This window comes from Macaca nemestrina, chromosome 17 (genome assembly GCF_043159975.1).
Source record: "Macaca nemestrina isolate mMacNem1 chromosome 17, mMacNem.hap1, whole genome shotgun sequence".
NCBI lineage: Eukaryota > Metazoa > Chordata > Mammalia > Primates > Cercopithecidae > Macaca > Macaca nemestrina.
In genome coordinates, this window is record NC_092141.1 from 73,152,771 (window position 1) to 73,169,779 (window position 17,009).

The 17,009-nt window shown below is 55.1% G+C and overlaps 1 protein-coding gene across 5 annotated transcripts in view; it reads right to left on the bottom strand.

Annotated features, from left to right (window-relative positions):
* LOC105468992 (sodium voltage-gated channel alpha subunit 4) overlaps positions 1-17,009 on the bottom strand; it is a 59,004-nt gene that overhangs the window by 20,265 nt on the left and 21,730 nt on the right. For 3 of the 5 annotated variants that reach the window (XR_011615938.1, XM_011719498.3, XM_011719496.3), the window contains exons 4-15: positions 14,151-14,817; positions 13,948-14,066; positions 13,732-13,821; positions 13,318-13,446; positions 12,757-12,848; positions 9,519-9,851; positions 7,962-8,025; positions 7,582-7,723; positions 5,960-6,169; positions 5,164-5,317; positions 2,667-2,905; positions 768-941 (exon numbers count right to left, since the gene is read on the bottom strand). Coding sequence is in view for 4 of the 5 variants with exons in the window: in XM_011719498.3 (XP_011717800.2) it covers positions 768-941; positions 2,667-2,905; positions 5,164-5,317; positions 5,960-6,169; positions 7,582-7,723; positions 7,962-8,025; positions 9,519-9,851; positions 12,757-12,848; positions 13,318-13,446; positions 13,732-13,821; positions 13,948-14,066; positions 14,151-14,423 (2,019 nt within the window). In the remaining variant the exon portion in view is untranslated. The remainder of the gene's footprint in view (positions 1-767; positions 942-2,666; positions 2,906-5,163; positions 5,318-5,959; positions 6,170-7,581; positions 7,724-7,961; positions 8,026-9,518; positions 9,852-12,756; positions 12,849-13,317; positions 13,447-13,731; positions 13,822-13,947; positions 14,067-14,150; positions 14,818-17,009) is intronic. The other 2 variants (XM_071083440.1, XM_011719501.3) reach the window with 1 other exon arrangement.

The window sequence follows — 17,009 nt, forward strand, 5'->3', positions numbered from 1 at the left end:
TCTCGGCTTGCTGCAACCTCTGCCTCCCGGGTTCAAGCAATTCTTCTCCTGCCTCAGCCTCCTAAGTGGCTGGAATTACAGGCACTCGCCACCATGCCCAGCTAATTTTTGTGTTTTTAGTAGAGATGGAGTTTCACCATGTTGGCCAGGCTGGTCTTGAACTCCTGACCTCAGGTGATCCACCCGCCTTGGCTTCCCAAAGTGTTGGGATTAGGCGTGAGCCACCATGTCCAACCGATACAGTTTTAAAAAGAATAATAGTGCTCCTTATGGGGTGGTGGAAAGACAAATTCAGAGGTTCCAATCCTACACCTAATGAACTTCCAGAACCTCCGCTTTCAGGTCTGTAGTATAGGGCTGGAGTTCCTGCTCCACTGCTGCTTAAGGTCATTAAGGAATCAAACACAGTGTTGGGGAGCATCTTGCCCATTTGTCGTCCCGGAAAAATTGCAAAGGGAATTGGGAAGGGTGGGGCAGGGCTGGAGGAGGAGGTGGCTTTTCCCTTTGTCAGGCTCCTCTGGGGCTGGCAATGTGACAGAGGTCACTTTGGTCCCCCCAGCAGCCCTACGAAAGAAGACAGGGCTCTTCTTTTCCCTGTTTTACAGGTAAGAAAGCTTCTGATAGGTAACAGGTGTGCACAAGGCAGAGGGGACCTCGTTTTCAGCCCTCTGGCTTCCTGGGGTTTCTCCTCCCATCCCTGTGCCCACCCTCCTTAGTCTCCTCAGCCCAGCCCTATCCCAGCCCCTGGCCCCAGGGCTTTCGAGTACCAGACGGAAGGAGCGGAGCACAGACAGTCCCTGTACGTTGGCCAGGCCTAGCTCTACCAGGCTGAGGGTGACGATGATGCTGTCGAAGATATTCCAGCCCTGCTGGAAATACTCATAGGGGTCCATTGCGATCAGCTTCAGAACCATCTCTGCTGTGAAGATGCCTGTGAAGACCTAGGGAGTGGGATGAGGCCCTGTCACAGAGCCTCGGGGAGCCCAGGGCCCTGGGAGTCTACCACCCAACTCCCACGTTCTGGCAGAGGCTGCGGGGGCTGAGGGGAAGGGGTCCAGAGCCCTGAGAGGAGCAGGAGTGGCACGCATGGCCCATGTGTGTATAAGTGAGTGATGGAGGCAAAGGTCAAGCCATAGGGCTGAGGTGGGTACAACTCTGAAACCCGTTCCCATCCATTTCTGGCCTCGTGACAGTGGGCAAGGCAATTCACTACTTGGAGTCCCAACCTTGTCATAATATTCAACATTTGCAGGGTGCTCTGTGGTTCACTTTGTGACCTCATTGGCATCCTGATCTCTACAACATTGGGAGGGATTCTCACACACATTCCATGCATGAGCAGTTGAGGCTCAGCTAGCTGGGCAGCTAGCTGGCATCACAGCACCCACATGGGAACGAGCCACATCTCAAGCCTCAGGTGCTCAGTTCAGCATCCTGCCTCTATGCCTACAGCCTGTCCACAGGGACCAGTCCCAGGATCCTGAAAATCTTGGCAGACTCAAAGGTCTAGGGCAGGGACCAAAAGGAGCAAAATCAATGAGAAGACGACCAGAGCTGCCCCTGCCAACCCTGGACATGGGGTCTGAGGATTGCACAGTCCCTGAAAGCTCCCTGGGCACGGCTCCCCTCCTGCCGGGCACCAGCTGCCCTGGGTCCACAGCCTGCCCAGGCACATGCTGAGCCCCTCCCAGAGGCTGTTCCTGGCCACAGCAGGTGCCAAGACAGCAGCATAGTGTGGGCAGGGGCTGGGCACGCAGGCGGACCCGATCCATCACGCACATCCCAGCAGCTGTGCCATGAGTCCAGAGCATGCCCTTGCCCCTCCAGCCTGGCCTGGCCACGGCTGCCTCGGCACCTCTATGGGACAGAGGTGCCTGCCTTGAAGGCTGGGGAGCCCAGGGTTTGATGCTTGTGCCACCCACCCAGCCCCGGTTCTGTCCCAGACCCCAAATCTTACTCTCCCTGGCTTCCCTTAACCTTCAGGGTTGGGGAGCATCTCGCCCATTTGCCGTCCCGGAAAAATTGCAAAGAGAATTGGGAAGGGTGGGGCAGGGCTAGAGGAGGAGGCGGCTTTTCCCTTTGTCAGGCTCCTCTGGGGCTGGCAATGAGGTGATAATGCTCCTAATGGGCCTGGATAAGCGGGTGGATCAGCGGTGTCAACAATAGTGGAGCAGGAAAGGGCTGGAGAGAGGAGAAGCCTGGCCCCACGCTGGAGAAATAGGTGAGGGCTGGGGGAGTAGGCCCTGGAGCCCACTGGTCCCATTGCCAGATCCCTTGCCTCCTTTCAGGCCCATGACAACTTCTGGAAGTGGACAGACTTGTCAGCTAGCCCCTTTAACCCTATCTCCACACTCCCATTTCCTTACCCCTGCTTCCAGGGCATGGTCTGGATCCCAGATCCCCCATAATCCAACCTTAAGAAGCCCAGCGCCTCGCCCCCATCTCCCTGCCCCCAAATGTCCTGAAACCCCAGTTCTGTGTGCCACAGATCACCCCAAGTACCCCCCCACATCAACTAATGCCCCCCATATGCTGGGAAAATCATCCCAGCTGTTCGTATGTGTCCTCCACCATGCCCCATATTTCCACACAGCCAGAAAGCTCCACTGGGCCCCACCCCCTCCCATCCTGCCTATGAATGATTCCTCTCCCCCGCCCCTCCCTACCAGGTTGCCCACAGTGAGCACGTGGTCAAAGTGCTCCGTCATGGGGTAATGTTCCATGGCCATGAAGAGGGTGTTGAGCACGATGCAGATGGTGATGCCCAGGTCCACGAACGGGTCCATGACGATCAGGTGGATGATGTTCTTGAACTTCATCCACGGGGCACAGCAGTCCCATATGAGCACTTTGTGGGCGCACTTGTACCACCATGGTGGGCACTTCTGGTGGGCCTCTTCCAGTTCTGGGAGAGGGGTGGTAGCAGGTACCTAGTGAGGATTCTCCCCTCGTGTGCCCCGGTTCCACCTACCAAGCCCCGCCCCTTAGCGCTCCACATCTCAACCCTCTAGCAAGGCCTATTCCAAGTTCCACCGCCTCTTGTGTCACCCCTACTGTCACCTCCCTGTAACCTCCGCCCCACATGGCTTCACCCCAAAGCCCCGCCCTCTGAGCTCCAAGCTCCTCAGTGAGCACCCTCCAGACCCCGCCCTCTAACCCCCGCCTACAGCCCCACCCCTGGAACCCCCGCGTCCTCAGAGCCCAGCCCCCTACTTCAAGCTCCACCATCACTCACTGCATCACCCTCCGGACACACCTCTCTAAACTCCGCCCACGGCTCCGCCCACAAAGCCACGCCTCCTCAAAGCCCCACCCCCGACTCCAAGTTTCTCCGCCTCACACAGCGCATCCTCTTGTCTGGCCCCTCTAAACCCCGCCCACATTCGCCACTCCTGAGGAAGCCCCACCTCCTCCCGAAGCCCCGCCCCATAGTGCAGTAACTCACAAGCCCACCTGCTCAGCAAACCTTTCCCCAAGCCCCGCCTTTCAATGCCCTGCCTCAAGCCCCGCCCTCTTGGCTCACCCCACAAAGCCCCACCCCTCAGGGAGGGGGACAGGACGCCCACCCGCTGCCAGAGGCCCAGGGCTGTGAGCCTGGCCTGTGAGATGCCCTAATCTGTCTGGATCTGAGTTCCCAGGGGCAGGTGGGAGGCCACTGCAGGGGCTTGGGTTCCAGCCCCACGAGCTGCTGGCTGGTGCCACTCTGTGCAGACAGATCTCTTGGGGATGCACTGTCAGTAATACCGGCCCCTCCAAAGTGTCCCCAGCTGGTCCATCCTTTCCCACCAGAGTGTCCTTCAAGAAACATCCCCTGTTCTTGCCACCCCAAAGCCATGAGTGCTTTGTAAGGACCGTGGGACGAAGCTGCTCCTCCTCCTCCTGGCGTTGGCAGGCTGTCTGGCTGTGTGGAAATCTGGGGCACGGTGGGGACACATGCGGAGTGTCCTTGGCCCAGGCATGATCTCACTTACTCATCACGGCAGGTAAATATAATCAGTGCCTCCAGGTAAATATAATCAGTGCCTCCCATTTCAAAGACAGAAGAAAAGGGACTGGAGTGGGTGGCAGCCCCATGGAGACCCTGGATTCATACCGGGGAGGGTGGCTGAATCTCCCCCCCACACCCAGCAATTAGCACACTGAGTCTCACTCAAAGCCTCCCCAGTCTACACCTCCACCCCTACCCTGTGCTTCTGCAGGTGCCCAAACAGTGTCTAAGGCCCAAAACTTCTCACAGTGGTCCCGGGAACGGCAGGGTGGAGAGGCCTCCTCCCCCAGCATTCCCTGGGCACCCTCTGGCAGGGCATATGGGCACCTGGATACCTGTCATACAAGGTCAGGTGACATGGTGACCTCTAGAGATCTGCAAAATCTTGCAGGCCCCCAACTCCCTGGCGCAAGGCAAGCTGACCTGAGGAGGGAACCAGATCTCTCTGCGTCAGAATTCCTTTATTCTATTGTCCCTCTTTCCTGTGCTTCCTCCTTCCCTCCTGCCTCCTCACTTCCCTCCCTCTCATCCATCCATCCATCCGCCCACCCATCCATCCGTCCATCCATCCATCCATCCATCCATCCATCCAACCATCCATCCATCTATCCATCCATCCATCCATCCATCCATCCGTCTGTCTGTCCGTCCATCTATCCATCCATCTGTTGTGTTGTTGTGTCTATTCACCCTCTCTCATCACAACATCCTTATTCTTCCGAGATTCGGCAAGTGACACAGGGACTGGGGAGTCTATCACTCTTCTTGGGCAGAATTTGACTTTCGGCCTTTAACTTTTACCCACAGAACACTTGAGGAGCAGGATGTCCAATTTCCGGAACATTGGGCCTTCTGGTTAGTATTATTAGCCTGTGCTTCCCATTGGGCAGCCCCCAAGGCCCTCCCGGAAGTCCCCAGTTCCCACAGCAGCCTGGCCTTGCAGCTAGAACTGGGCCAGGTTAAGACAGGACTATATTTATCACAGCCGTTTCTTCTACGCCAATATTAAGTTACTGTCCTGAAGCTGGTCCAGGCAGGCCCCACCCTGACCTCAGGGGCCTGAATGGGTAGAGGGGGCACAGGGCACTCACTTTCCATGGCATCCCTGTCCTCCTGAATCCAGTCCAGCCAGGCTCCACCCTACCTAAGTGGGCAGGGGGGCACAAGGCACTCACCTTCCATGGCATCAGAGATGCCGCTGTCTCCGCTGCCGCTCTGCCTTGGGGCTCCCTTCTGCCCTGGCGATGCGTCCAGGCTGCCATTGCAGTCTTTGCCATGGGCTGGGTCCCCATCTGCCTCCCCACCTTCCAGAGCTTGGGCGACCTTGGCCTGTAGACCAGCAAGAGTGACGGGCAGGAAGTCCAGCTCTGAGCCAGAGGGATGGACTGATCGACCCTCAGAGCTTCTTCCAGAGTCCTTCAGGGTGGCAGCCCCTCTTCCTGGCCTATGTCAAACTTAGTGCAGGTGGGGGAGGGACCAACCTCCGTGGTGGTGGGGGTGACAGGGTAGGAACCAAAGTGACTGAGGACCCTCTGCCCTGAAGACCCTTGACTCTGATGCTCCTACTAACCCTCCACTTGTTGACAGAATGAGAAAATGGTCAGCCACTCCCTGGGGCTTCCTCGGGACCTACCCCTCCCTCAGTATGGACTCTTCCAATACCCAGAAAGCAACACAAAACCAGAAATATTTGAGCTGGAAGAATATTTCAAGTTTAGCTACTCCAGATTCCTTGTTATAGACAGGGAAACTGAGGCACAGAGCAGAGAAATGCTTTTTCTACTGCTTGGATCCCCCCACCTCCCTGCCACCAGCAAAACTCCCAGCCCAGGGCCTTCTGCTTCTTCTGCCTCAAAACCCCTACCCCCGTGCCCTCCCTCACCCTCAGCCCCCCAGGGAGAAGCCAGGGGCAGCCCCGGCTGAGGGAAGGTAGAGCCCTGGGTCCTCGATCTCCCTTCCCTGAGTCCAGACCTTCTCCAGCTCCTCCTGGTGCTTTTTGAACTTCTCGAGCATCTGCTGAAACTCCTCCTCTTTCTCCTTATCCTCGGCCAGGGTGGCCTCATTCTGCTCGGCATACGCCATGGCTACCACGGCCAGGATCAGATTGATGAGGTAGAAAGAGCCCAGGAAGATGATGACCACGAAGAAGATCATGTAGGTCTTGCCAGCTGCTCGAAGGGTCTGGGAGCAGAGGGAGAGGGAGTGGAGGGGTCCTATGACATCCACCTCCTTTGACCCACTGCCCCTTTCCATACATCCATTGCCCAGATGGGTAAGCAGAGCCCCTCCCTCACAGAGCCTGGGGAATTGATGGCTGTCATTGGCATGCTGAGCCATGTTCTGGGGAACTTCGAAATATCTACTTGGGACTCAAGGGTTTTTGGTCTTCTGGCTTGGAGGAGGACAAAAGCCAGGCATCCTGATATCAGACAGCCAGGACAGAAAATTGGTGAACATGGGTTTGGGGTCAGCTTAAATTCTAGCTTTGCCACAGTGCCTGGCACCTAGTAAGAACTCAACAAATAATAGCTATTATTATTATTGTTTAATCAATTTTTTTTAGACATAGTCTCGCTCTGTTGCCCAGGCTGGAGTGCAGTGGTGCGATCTCGGCTCACTGCAACCTCCACCTCCCAGGTTGAAGTGATTCTCCTTCCTCAGTCTCCTGCATAGCTGGAATTACAAGTGTTTGCCACCAAACCCGGCTAATTTTGCATTTTTTGTAGAGATGAGTTTTGCCATGTTGGCCAGGCTGGTCTCAAACTTCTGACCTCAAGTGATCTGCCTGCCTCAGCCTCCCAGTGTGCTAGGATTACAGGCATGAGCCACTGCACCCGGCCAGTAGCTGTTATTATTTTTGTTATTGTTATCAACACCATCAATGTTAGAAACATTATCAGGCATCAGAAGGCACTGTCCTTCCAGACTTAGCCTACCTTCCCCGCAAACAGCAGAAGCCAAATAAAATATGGGCAGCACTGAATTTCTTTCTTTCTTTTTTTTGAGATGGAGTCTCACTCTGTCACCCAGGCTGGAATGCAGTGGCATGGTCTCAGCTCACTGCCACCTCCACCTCCCGGGTTCAAGCAATTCTCCCTGCTCAGCCTCCTGAGGAGCTGGGACCATAGGTGCGTGCCACCATACTCAGCTCATTTTTGTATTTTTAGTAGAGACGGGGGTTTCACTATGTTGGCCAGGCTGGTCTCGAACTCCTGACCTCGTGATCCACCTCCGCCTCCCCAAATGCTGGGATTCAGGCGTGAGCCCCCGCGCCTGGCAGGCAGCACTGAATTTCTAAGCTGCCCTACTGATTCTTGTGAGGCCTAAGGGTTCCTGGGCTTGTGCCTGTGCTAGGCCCAGACCTCGTCTCTGAAAACCAAGGTGTGGAAAAAATTAAAGCCATGGCTTGGCTCGGAGCAGGTGTCCAGTTTCAGAGAGCGCAAGCTCCTATAAAGGCACTGTGGGAGTCCATGAGGAGATGGCCCAGTTGAGGGGTTGGCCATCCTGCGGTAGGCCCCATCAGGCACTGAAGAGGCTGCAGGGATGGGGGGGAGTGGCTGTAGGGTTGGGAGGCAGGGTTGGGGCAGTTGTACCAGCTGGAAGAGGTTCTCCCAATAGTCCTGTGTCATGAGGCGGAAGAGAGCCAGGAAGGCCCAGCTGAAGGTGTCGTAGCTGGTGTAGCCATAGTTGGGGTTCCGCCCGGTCTTGATGCACTCATAACCCTCGGGGCAGTGCCTAGGGATAGGACAGGGGGCTAGGTTTAGGGTGGGAGGAGCACTCCAGCTGGGGACAGATGGGGGCCCCAAGGGAAAGAAAATCTGTCAGTTCTGCCTGTGTCCCCCAAACAGAAAAGTATTCCATCCATACCCATAGGTTTCCCTGCACTCCCATCCACCCCAGGTCCTTGTCTCAATCAGCTCCCACCTTCCAAGACCCCTGGGGCGCATTTTCTGCATCCCTTAGCATCACTCACCCAGCATCACTGCTGTTCCCACAGAGTAGGGCATCGCTGGAGCCCTCCAGGAAGTAGAAGTTCCCTTTGGGAGTCAGAGGCCACAGAGGAGGCAAGTCACCCACATGGACACAGTGTGAGCACCTGAGCCCATTGCACACCTGTGGACAGGTCTGCGTGTACCACATAAACCAAATGGATGTTCCCTGGCTGCCTCTTCCCCATCCTTTAAGGACAGCTCCAAGTTCCAAGGTCTCTGGGTAGGGACTTGGCAGGGAGCTCAGCTGCAAGCACTGTCAGCCCAGTGCCCAGTGTGGGCGAAAAGTCAGAACGCAGCAGCAGCACAGACAGGGAACGTGTACGTGTGTGCATGGGGCTACTGTGTACCTTTGCAGGGCACCTGAGTGAAGGGTGTGTGGGGGCTGGAATCCAGGTGCCAGGGTGAGAAGGGGTATCTTTTCCTAATTTGCAAGAAGGCACTATGTAGACTAACAGTGGCTGTGTGAGAAAGTGTGTGTTTCTGGCATGTGTGCCTGTGAAGATGCATATGTGAATAGGATGTGGGTGTGTGGGTGTGTGACGGTGACCCTGCCAGGGTGTGAGCATGTGGTGTGATGAAGGAGGACAGGGGGTGCACAGGTTAGGGAGTAGGAACTATAGACTTGCTTTGTATAGTGAGAGTTTCAGGATTTTTCTTTTTCTTTTCTTTCTTTTTTTTTTTTTTTTTTTGAGACCGAGTTTCACTCTTGTTGCCCAGGCTGGAGTGCAATGGCGTGATCTCGGTTCACTGCAACCTCCGTCTGCCAGGTTCCAAGCTATTCTCCTGCCTCAGCCTCCCGAGTAGCTGGGATTACAGGCACTATGCCCAGCTAATTTTTGTATTTTTGGTAGAGACGGAGTTTCACCACGTTGGTCAGGCTGATCTGGAACTCCTGACCTCAGGTGATCTGCCTGCCTCGCCCTCCCAAAGTGCTGGGATTACAGGCATGAACCACCATGCCTGGCACTTCAGGGTTTTTAAAACAGTTTGCCATTTGTTGTTGCACTAACCCTTTGAGGAAGGGATTGTTATCTTGATTTTATAGGTGAGGATTCAGAGGGCTAGGGAGATCAAGAGACTAGTCAGAGGTGACACAGGCTGCGAAGTGCTGGATTTAAGCTGAGGTCCTCGCCAGCCTATTTGTCTCGTAAGAAGTGAAGGCAGGGTGGGGTGCGGTGGCTCACGTCTGTAATCCCAGCACTTTGGGAGGCTGAGGTGGGAGGATCACACGAGGTCAGGAGTTCGAGACCAGCCTAGCCAACATGATATAACCCTATCTTTACTAAAAATTAAAAAATTAGCTGGGCCTGGTGGCACATGCCTGTAATCCTAGCTACTTGGGAGGCCGAGGCAGGAGAATCGCTTGAAGCCAGGAGGTGGAGGTTGCAGCGAGCTGAGATGGCGCCATTGCACTCCAGCCTGGGTGACGGAGTGAGACTCTGTCTCAAAAAAAAAAAAAAAGAAAGAAAATGTGGGAACAGAGGGTACCCTAGGGACTGGGACAGGATCCCCTTTGCCTGTCCACCTTCCATTCTTACCTTCATCATTGATGTAGGCGTCCCAGTCAAAGGTATCGTTGGTGGCCCAGCTTGCATGGCTGTTCCACGTGTCGTTGGCATACCATGAGTCATTGCCATACCACATCTCATTGCCATACCATGTGTCATTGCCGTACCACGTGTCATTACTGTACCACGTGGTGTTGGTGTTGTTGAACGGCGGGGGCCAGCGCACACACTTCTGCCTCAGGTTTCCCATGAAGAGCTGCAGTCCCACCAGCGCAAAGACGCTCAGGCAGAAGACAGTGAGGATCATCACATCTGACAGCTTTTTCACCGACTGGATCAGGGCCCCCACAATCGTCTTTAGCCCTGACCACAGAGAGGGCAAGGATAATGGCAGGGGGCAGTGCAGGGTGATAACAGAGCCCCCCAGCCTCCACCACCAAGCTTTTTCCTACTCCATCTTCAAGGCTTGACTTACTGAGCACCACTACTTCCCTGAAGCCTTCTGAAATTAACCCCACCCTTCTCTGATCACATCCTCAATCTGGAGCCTTCAAATGGCCACAGATGCTCAGCCACTAGGAGAAGGAACTATAAAGACCTAATGGGCTGTTGCCTGACCTATAGAGCAAACAACGGCATAGAGTGGAGCTTAATACATGTCACTAGGTTAATGCTCTCAAAGTGTGTTCAACAGAACACTAATCTCCCATGCTGCGCCCTTAAAAAGCAGGGGGTTGATAATGTTTGGGAAAAGCTGCGCTCTAGATTCTGCTCTTGGAGAGTCATTATGTAGATGATCCTATCAAAGGTTCTGAAAAGTCCTGCAGAAATAAACAAAACCTTTATTTGTGTTTATTTATTTATTTAGAGACAGAGTCTCGTTCTGTTACCCAGGCTGGAATGCAGTGGCACGATCTTGGCTCACTGCAATCTCTGCCTCCTGGGTTCAAGTGATTCTCCTGCCTCAGCCTCCCAAGTAGCTGGGATTACAGGTGTGTGCCACCACACCCAGTTCGTTTTTTGTATTTTTTGTATTTTTAGTAGGGATGAGGTTTCACTATGTTGGACAGGCTGGTCTCGAAGTCCTGGCCTCAAGTAATCAGCCTGCCTCAGCCTCCCAAAGTGCTGGGATTACAGGCATGAGCCACCTCGCCCGGCCTATTAAACAAAAACTTTAATCTCACGTATCCTTAACATATTTGACCATAGAACCCTTTTCCTTAAAATGCCTAGTAACATCCGAGGAACAGCAGAACCTCTAGACTGACCTTGAAACATCATTATATTCTTTAGACAGACAAAGGCATAAACGATGCTGAAAGAATCCCAGCGCAGATTCCCATCACCTATGGAAGAGCCATAACTTCTTCCTTGGGCCTAATCATAGTGCTTCTTGCGTTAATATGACTTCATTTCCTTTTCTTATCCTGATATGGAAAACAAATGCTTGGCAGCCTCCTTATAAAAGCTCTCCTGCGCCCCGAGGATGCCGGCAGCTGGCACAGAGGAAAGGCAACGCCGTCTTGCTCAGTGGCCAGTGTACAGTGTGGAATTTTGGAAATGCTTCCTCTCGTGGGTCTGACACCTTCTTCGGCTGCAGTCAGAGGGCCTTAGACTAGAAGAGAGCTCAGATGCTTTCTTTCTTTTCTTTTTCTTTTTCCCTTCCTTCCCTTCCTTCCCTTCCTTCCCTTCCTTCCCTTCCTTCCCTTTCTCTCTTTCTCTCTTTCTCTCTTTCTCTCTTTCTTTCTTTCTTTTTTTGATATAGAGTCTTGCTCTGTTGCCCAGGCTGGAGTGCAGTGGTGTGATCTCGGGTCACTGCAACCTCCGCCTCTTTGATTCAAGCAATTCTCCTGCCTCAACCTCCCAGGTAACTGGGATTACAGGCACGTGCCACGATGCCCAGCTTATTTTTGTATTTTTAGTAGAGACGGGGTTTCACCATGTTGGCCAGGCTGGTCTCGAAGTCCTGACCTCAAGTGATTCACCCGTCTTGGCCTCCCAAAGTGCTGGGATTATAGGCGTGGGCCACCACACCTGGCCTCAGGTACTTTCTCACATTAGGATTTAACAGTTTCCCCTCTTCTGAGAGCCTGATCTCTATCCTTTTTCTTTTTCTCCTTTACTGGGAGAGAATCTCCAGTTTCTCCACATGCTTTTGTGCGGGTCTGAATGATCGGATTCTATTGATTACATGCTTCTTGATGCATTACTTTGGAATTGCCCTGGCCTTATTGCTCAGCAGGTGCCTGCTGTGTTCCTAATTGAGCCCTCAGGGCTCTGACCTTTCCTCATGGAGTCCTTTTGTGTCTCTCTCTGCTCTGCTTGGTCTGCTTATTTTATTGAGCACACGCATATATATCACAAACCACGGGTCAGGCAGGGGCTGTGAGGGCCTTACGGATATTAAAGCATTTAATCCTTACAACAATCTAAAGAGTGGTACTATTAGTCTCCATATTCTACAGATAAGGAAACTGAGACATGGACAGGGTGAGGCACTTGCCCAAAGTTAAAGTTAGGAAGTAGTAGAGGTGAGAATTGAAACCAGGCAGTCAGGCTCCAGAATCTGTGCTTTTTTTTTTTTGAGACAGAGTCTTGTTCTTTTTCCCAGGCTGGAGTGCAGTGGCAAGACTACAGCTCATGGCAGCCTCAATCTCCTGGGCTCAAACTATCCTCCCGCCTCAGCCTCCCAAGTAGCTGGGACTATAGGAGAGCATAACCAGGCCCAGCTAATTTCTTTCTTTTTTTTTTTTTTTTTGAGATGGAATCTCACTCTGTTGCCCAGGCTGTAGTGCAGTGGCATGATTTTGGCTCACTGCCACCTCTGTCCCCTAGGTTCAAGTGATCCTCCTGCCTCAGCCTCCTGAGTAGATGGGACTACAGGTGCACACCACCATGCCAGGCTAATTTTTGTATTTTTAGTAGAGACAGGGTTTTGCTTTGTTGGCCAGGCTGGTCTCAAACTCCTGACCTTAGTTGATCCACCCGCCTCAGCCTCCCAAAGTGCTGGGATTACAGGCATGAGCCACCGTACCCAGCTGAGTCTGTGCTCTTAACAACCTTGCCATGCTGCCTCTCAAATGCCTATCCTTCCAAGTAAAACTCCTTCTGCCCTCTGGTCACATGGGCCCCTCTGTATCCTGGCTTTGCTGTGAGTTCTACAAAAACACCAGCCTGGGAGTGTTGTGACACTGAGTCAGGTTCCAGGCCTGCGCATGGTACGGGGGTCTCTCGGCTCAGGCAGAGGGTCCCTGCACCTTCCCAGTACCTGGGATGACCGTGATGGTTTTGAGGGCCCGCAGCACCCGGAAGGTCCTCAAGGCTGAGATGTTGCCCAAGTCCACAAACTCTGTCAGGTACCTGGGTAGGGGGTGGAAGGGTGTGGGGACTGTCAGAGGCTGGGGTGGGTGGTAGGACAAAAATCAGGGCTTCTCCAGGCCTGGAATGAGGATTCCCAAGAAATTGGGTGTACCACAGGGTCTGGGGGGCAGGGAAGACACCCCAAATCTCCTCTGGGAGCCCAAGAGTTGGGAAAGACAGTGCAGGAGCTCTGGGGGAGTGGGGATGGCAAAGACAGCCTGGCTCGCCCAGCAGGTTGAGGGCCCATGGGCCTGTGGGTCAGGGCTGCCTCATGTGATTATCAGGAGTCCATCAGGAAAGCTCTGAGCCAGACCCTGAGAATGGCAGTTTCTAGAATTGTGCAGCTCCCTATCTGCACAACTGATCAATGTCCCCTGCAGCCCTCAGCCCAAGGCAGCTGCCCTTTTTGAGGCCTGGCCCCGTCCCCTCACCCACTCCAGCCTCAGGATGTCCTGGGGCCCCTGCTCACGCCATCATGATGACGCTGAAGTCCAGCCAGTTCCAGGGGTCCCGGAGGAATGTGAAGTCGTCGACACAGAAGCCTCGGGCCAGTATCTTGATGAGAGACTCAAAGGTGTAGATCCCCGTGAAGGTGTACCTGCGGGGGAGAGGGCCGGCCAGGGCAGACATGTCACCCGGGCAGGGGTGAGTGTGGCAACGACAGACTCCTAGAAGGGAGGGACACAGAAATAAAATATGCCACTCAGGTGGCTAAGGACACTAGCGAGTGATAGTGTGGCCACCCCGGGGGCTCAAGGTGTGGATGAGGGTCACAGTGACAGTGTGTCTCCCTGAAAGACAAGAGCAGCGTCACACAGAGGTGTAGACACCTGAAACGGGCTATGTCCCAGGGCTGGGGAGCTCAGGGAGCAGGGAGACTTACTCCACATTCTTGGACCAGGGAGGCGGGTCACTCATGGTCATGAAGACGCAGTTGGTCAAGATGGTGATCATGATGAACATGCTGAACAGCGTGGGGCAGGGTCAAGGAAAGTGAGGAAGCAGCTAGGATGGGAGGTGACAGAGGGTCTCCTGGGCCAGAGCACCCCATCTTGCCCATCCCAAACCCCTTCCGCCTCTCCCGTCTCAGGCAGGATATGCGTGGATGAGCACCTTGATGGCCCCACGCCTGACCAGGCTGAAGGGGCTCAGCAGGTAGAGAGCGGGTGTGGCGGAGAAGCGGAAGATGGCCTTGCCCTTGTTGAGTACGATGAAGGTCTAAGGTGGGGAGAGAGGCTGTGAGGCCCGGGGACAGACAGATGGACAGCAGACAGACAGAGGGGGGGCCCTCCCAGCCCAGACCTTCTTGTCACTGTAGTAGGGATCCAGGTCCTCCAGGGGGATGCCGATGACCTCTGGTGGGGGGTCCCCATAGATCATAGGTAGGTTCTTGCCAGCCTCCAAGTCACTTCGTGGCTTCCGTTCGGGCTCCTCGATCTCCATCTGCTTGTTCCGCTGCAGCCGGGCTTCCTCCTCCACCGCCCGCTGTTCTATGGCTGCCAGGGACTCCCGGGTGAAGGGGCGCAAGCAATCAGGGCCCAGAGGCACCAGGGTGCACAGAGATGGTCTGGCCATCCTCGCATCCTGGGCTCAGAGACCAGGAGGGTGGTGAGTGGCCAGGGGAGCTGCAGTGCGCAGCCCTGGAGTGCTGGGCGGCCGCCCCTCCCTGGGCCGGCCGTCCACTCCTCACCTCCTGTTTGCCCAGTGGCTGAGCCGGGGAGGTGGGCGTGCAGGCTCTGTCGGGACTGGGAGATGTACCTGCAAGGCCCAGGTGCTGCTGCTACACGGGTGCTGGGCACAGAGCATCACCCCTGGCCCCACACCACGCTTTCCCCAGCAGTGGCAGGGGCCGCCCCCAGGACCGACGGCAAACCAACCAGATTCTTTGTGGCCTTGGGACTTGGGACCAACACCCTCGTGCCTTTGACTGCCTCCTGGGCTCAAGCTCCAGGAACTGTGTGGCTTCAGCCTAATGGGACAGAGAGAGAATCACAGTTGACTGTGCTCAGTTGACCTCTGGATGGGCCAAGATGAGGGGCCTGGTTGGGGGATTAGCCCAGAGTGGGACTGGCACAGGAACTTCATCCTGAGGGCCAATATGGATCCTAATATTGGCCACCTGGAGATGTAGGTGGAGACCATGAAGGTGGCAGCCAGGCTCTGTGCAAAAAGGTTGCTGTGATTGATTAGTGATGTCTGCCAGGGGCGCAAGGAGGAAGTATGTGGTGCCTCTGCCTGTATTTGCCATCCCTGGCCTGGAGGGAAGGGTAAAGGAAGATGGGGGTGGGTGTGGATTCCTCTTTTCTGACCTTTGGAGTACTTGGTGTTGGGCTGGGAGAGGGAAGAAGGAAAGGCCTTGGGCCCGGTAGAGGTCTCCCAGCAGTTCCCTCCCACCGCCCTGGGGGACCTAGCCCACTGGGCAGGCAGGGGGAACTGGGAGAGGAACACTGAGTCTGGAGAGCTGCGGATGCTAACATGGAAGAGAAGGACATACAGGGAAGGTCACAGGGACAAGGAGATAGATAACTCCAACGGTGGGGGCAGGGCTAGAGCTCCTGGGGACTGCTTTTGGCTGGTGGATGCACATACTGGATGGGGGGAAGGGGCACCCACCAGGAGCCTTTGATGCCTGTGAGCATTGTGTGGACTGGGCCCCACCTGGCCCCTCTCCCCTTCTGCCCAGCCCTCCAGAGCCTGTTCCCTGTAGAAGGGAAGGAGGATCACTTATTACAAATGGCCCTGGGGGAATGATCACATCAGCAGGCAGTTGCAGAGAGACCCCTGCAGCCCAGCTGCACACAGCCACCGCGAGACCCACATGGACAGACCTGGAGCCACCCCTGCACCACAGAGACCTGGACAGACCCCTAGAGACTCCCAAAGCCACACCTGAGGGTGGCCCTCTCCCAGTGGACCTTGACCCCTGCAGCAGCGCTCCCGTCCTGGTCAGCACAGGCACTTCTCAGGCTTGATCAACAGGTGGGGAGGGCGGCCAGGGAGAGGCCAGAGTCATTGGGCAGAGCTGGCCACGCCCCCATGCCTGGCTTCCCAGCTGCTCCCTACAGCACCCAGGGAGTCGTGTTTCCACGGGGATGACTCTGCTTATTCCTGCCAACCCTGCCCTCAGCTGCTCATTGGCCCCCATCGTGAGCATGGGCGTGTACGTGCATACACACTTGCACACACAGGCACGCGCACGCACACCCGGCCTGGAGCCACCCCTCATGCAGACCTTCCCAGTTGCATCTCACAGCTCTGTCATATACCTTGCCACCTTCCTCCCCATCACCCACCCCACATACACCCCTACATGCTGCTTGTCACTACGCAGAAGGTGCCAACCAGCCAGATGGCTTTGAAGAGACCCCTGGGCTGCTGTGCACCCACCCAGTCCACAGTCCCTGCTGCGACGATCCTCCTGTCCTGATACTGCTCACTCTCTTCATTACAGGAGCCCAAGTAGGGCCACAAAAGCCCACAGACACATAGTCTGGCTCCCAACCCCAGCACTCGAGGAAATGACTCTCACCTGAGTCACCAGAGCTCCCCAGGGGACAGATCCAGTGTTTTCTTCCCCACCGGCCCTCCTGAGCTTCCCACACTGCTCACCACCTTTCTTCTTGGGAGCAGGACATCACCTGCGCATCTGGCCACTCTCCCCAGCTCTGCTCTGGGACCTGCCCCTTCCCTGCCCCTGGAAGATGCTTCTTCTCTGAGGCCTGTTCTGCAGCCTGTGTTTTTTTTTTTTTTTTTTTGCACAGCGCCCTTCAAAATGTTCGCTTCCTCCTAATTTCCTCTTCTCCTATGCCTCCATTACCCCTGAGGTCTGGCTGTTTTGTAATGTGAGGGAAAGAATGTCCTCACTGGTTCCACTTGTTAAAGCTGGCTTTGGTTGGTGGTTGCCCAAAGCATCTTGGTGGTAGATCTGGCCAGTTCCACACCCTACTGAGGCTCCCTCTCCAGTGTCACTGCCCTTTCCACCCTCCACCCCTCACCTGCTCTGTTCAAATAACCTCCCTGAGTAGTGACATGCTCCTGTAGTCCCAGCTACAGAGGCAGGAGGATCCCTTAAGCTCAGGAGTTCAAGGCTGCAGTGAGCCACGATGGTGCCACTGGTCCTCTAGCCTGGGTGACAGAGTGAGCCCCTGTCTCAAAAACCAA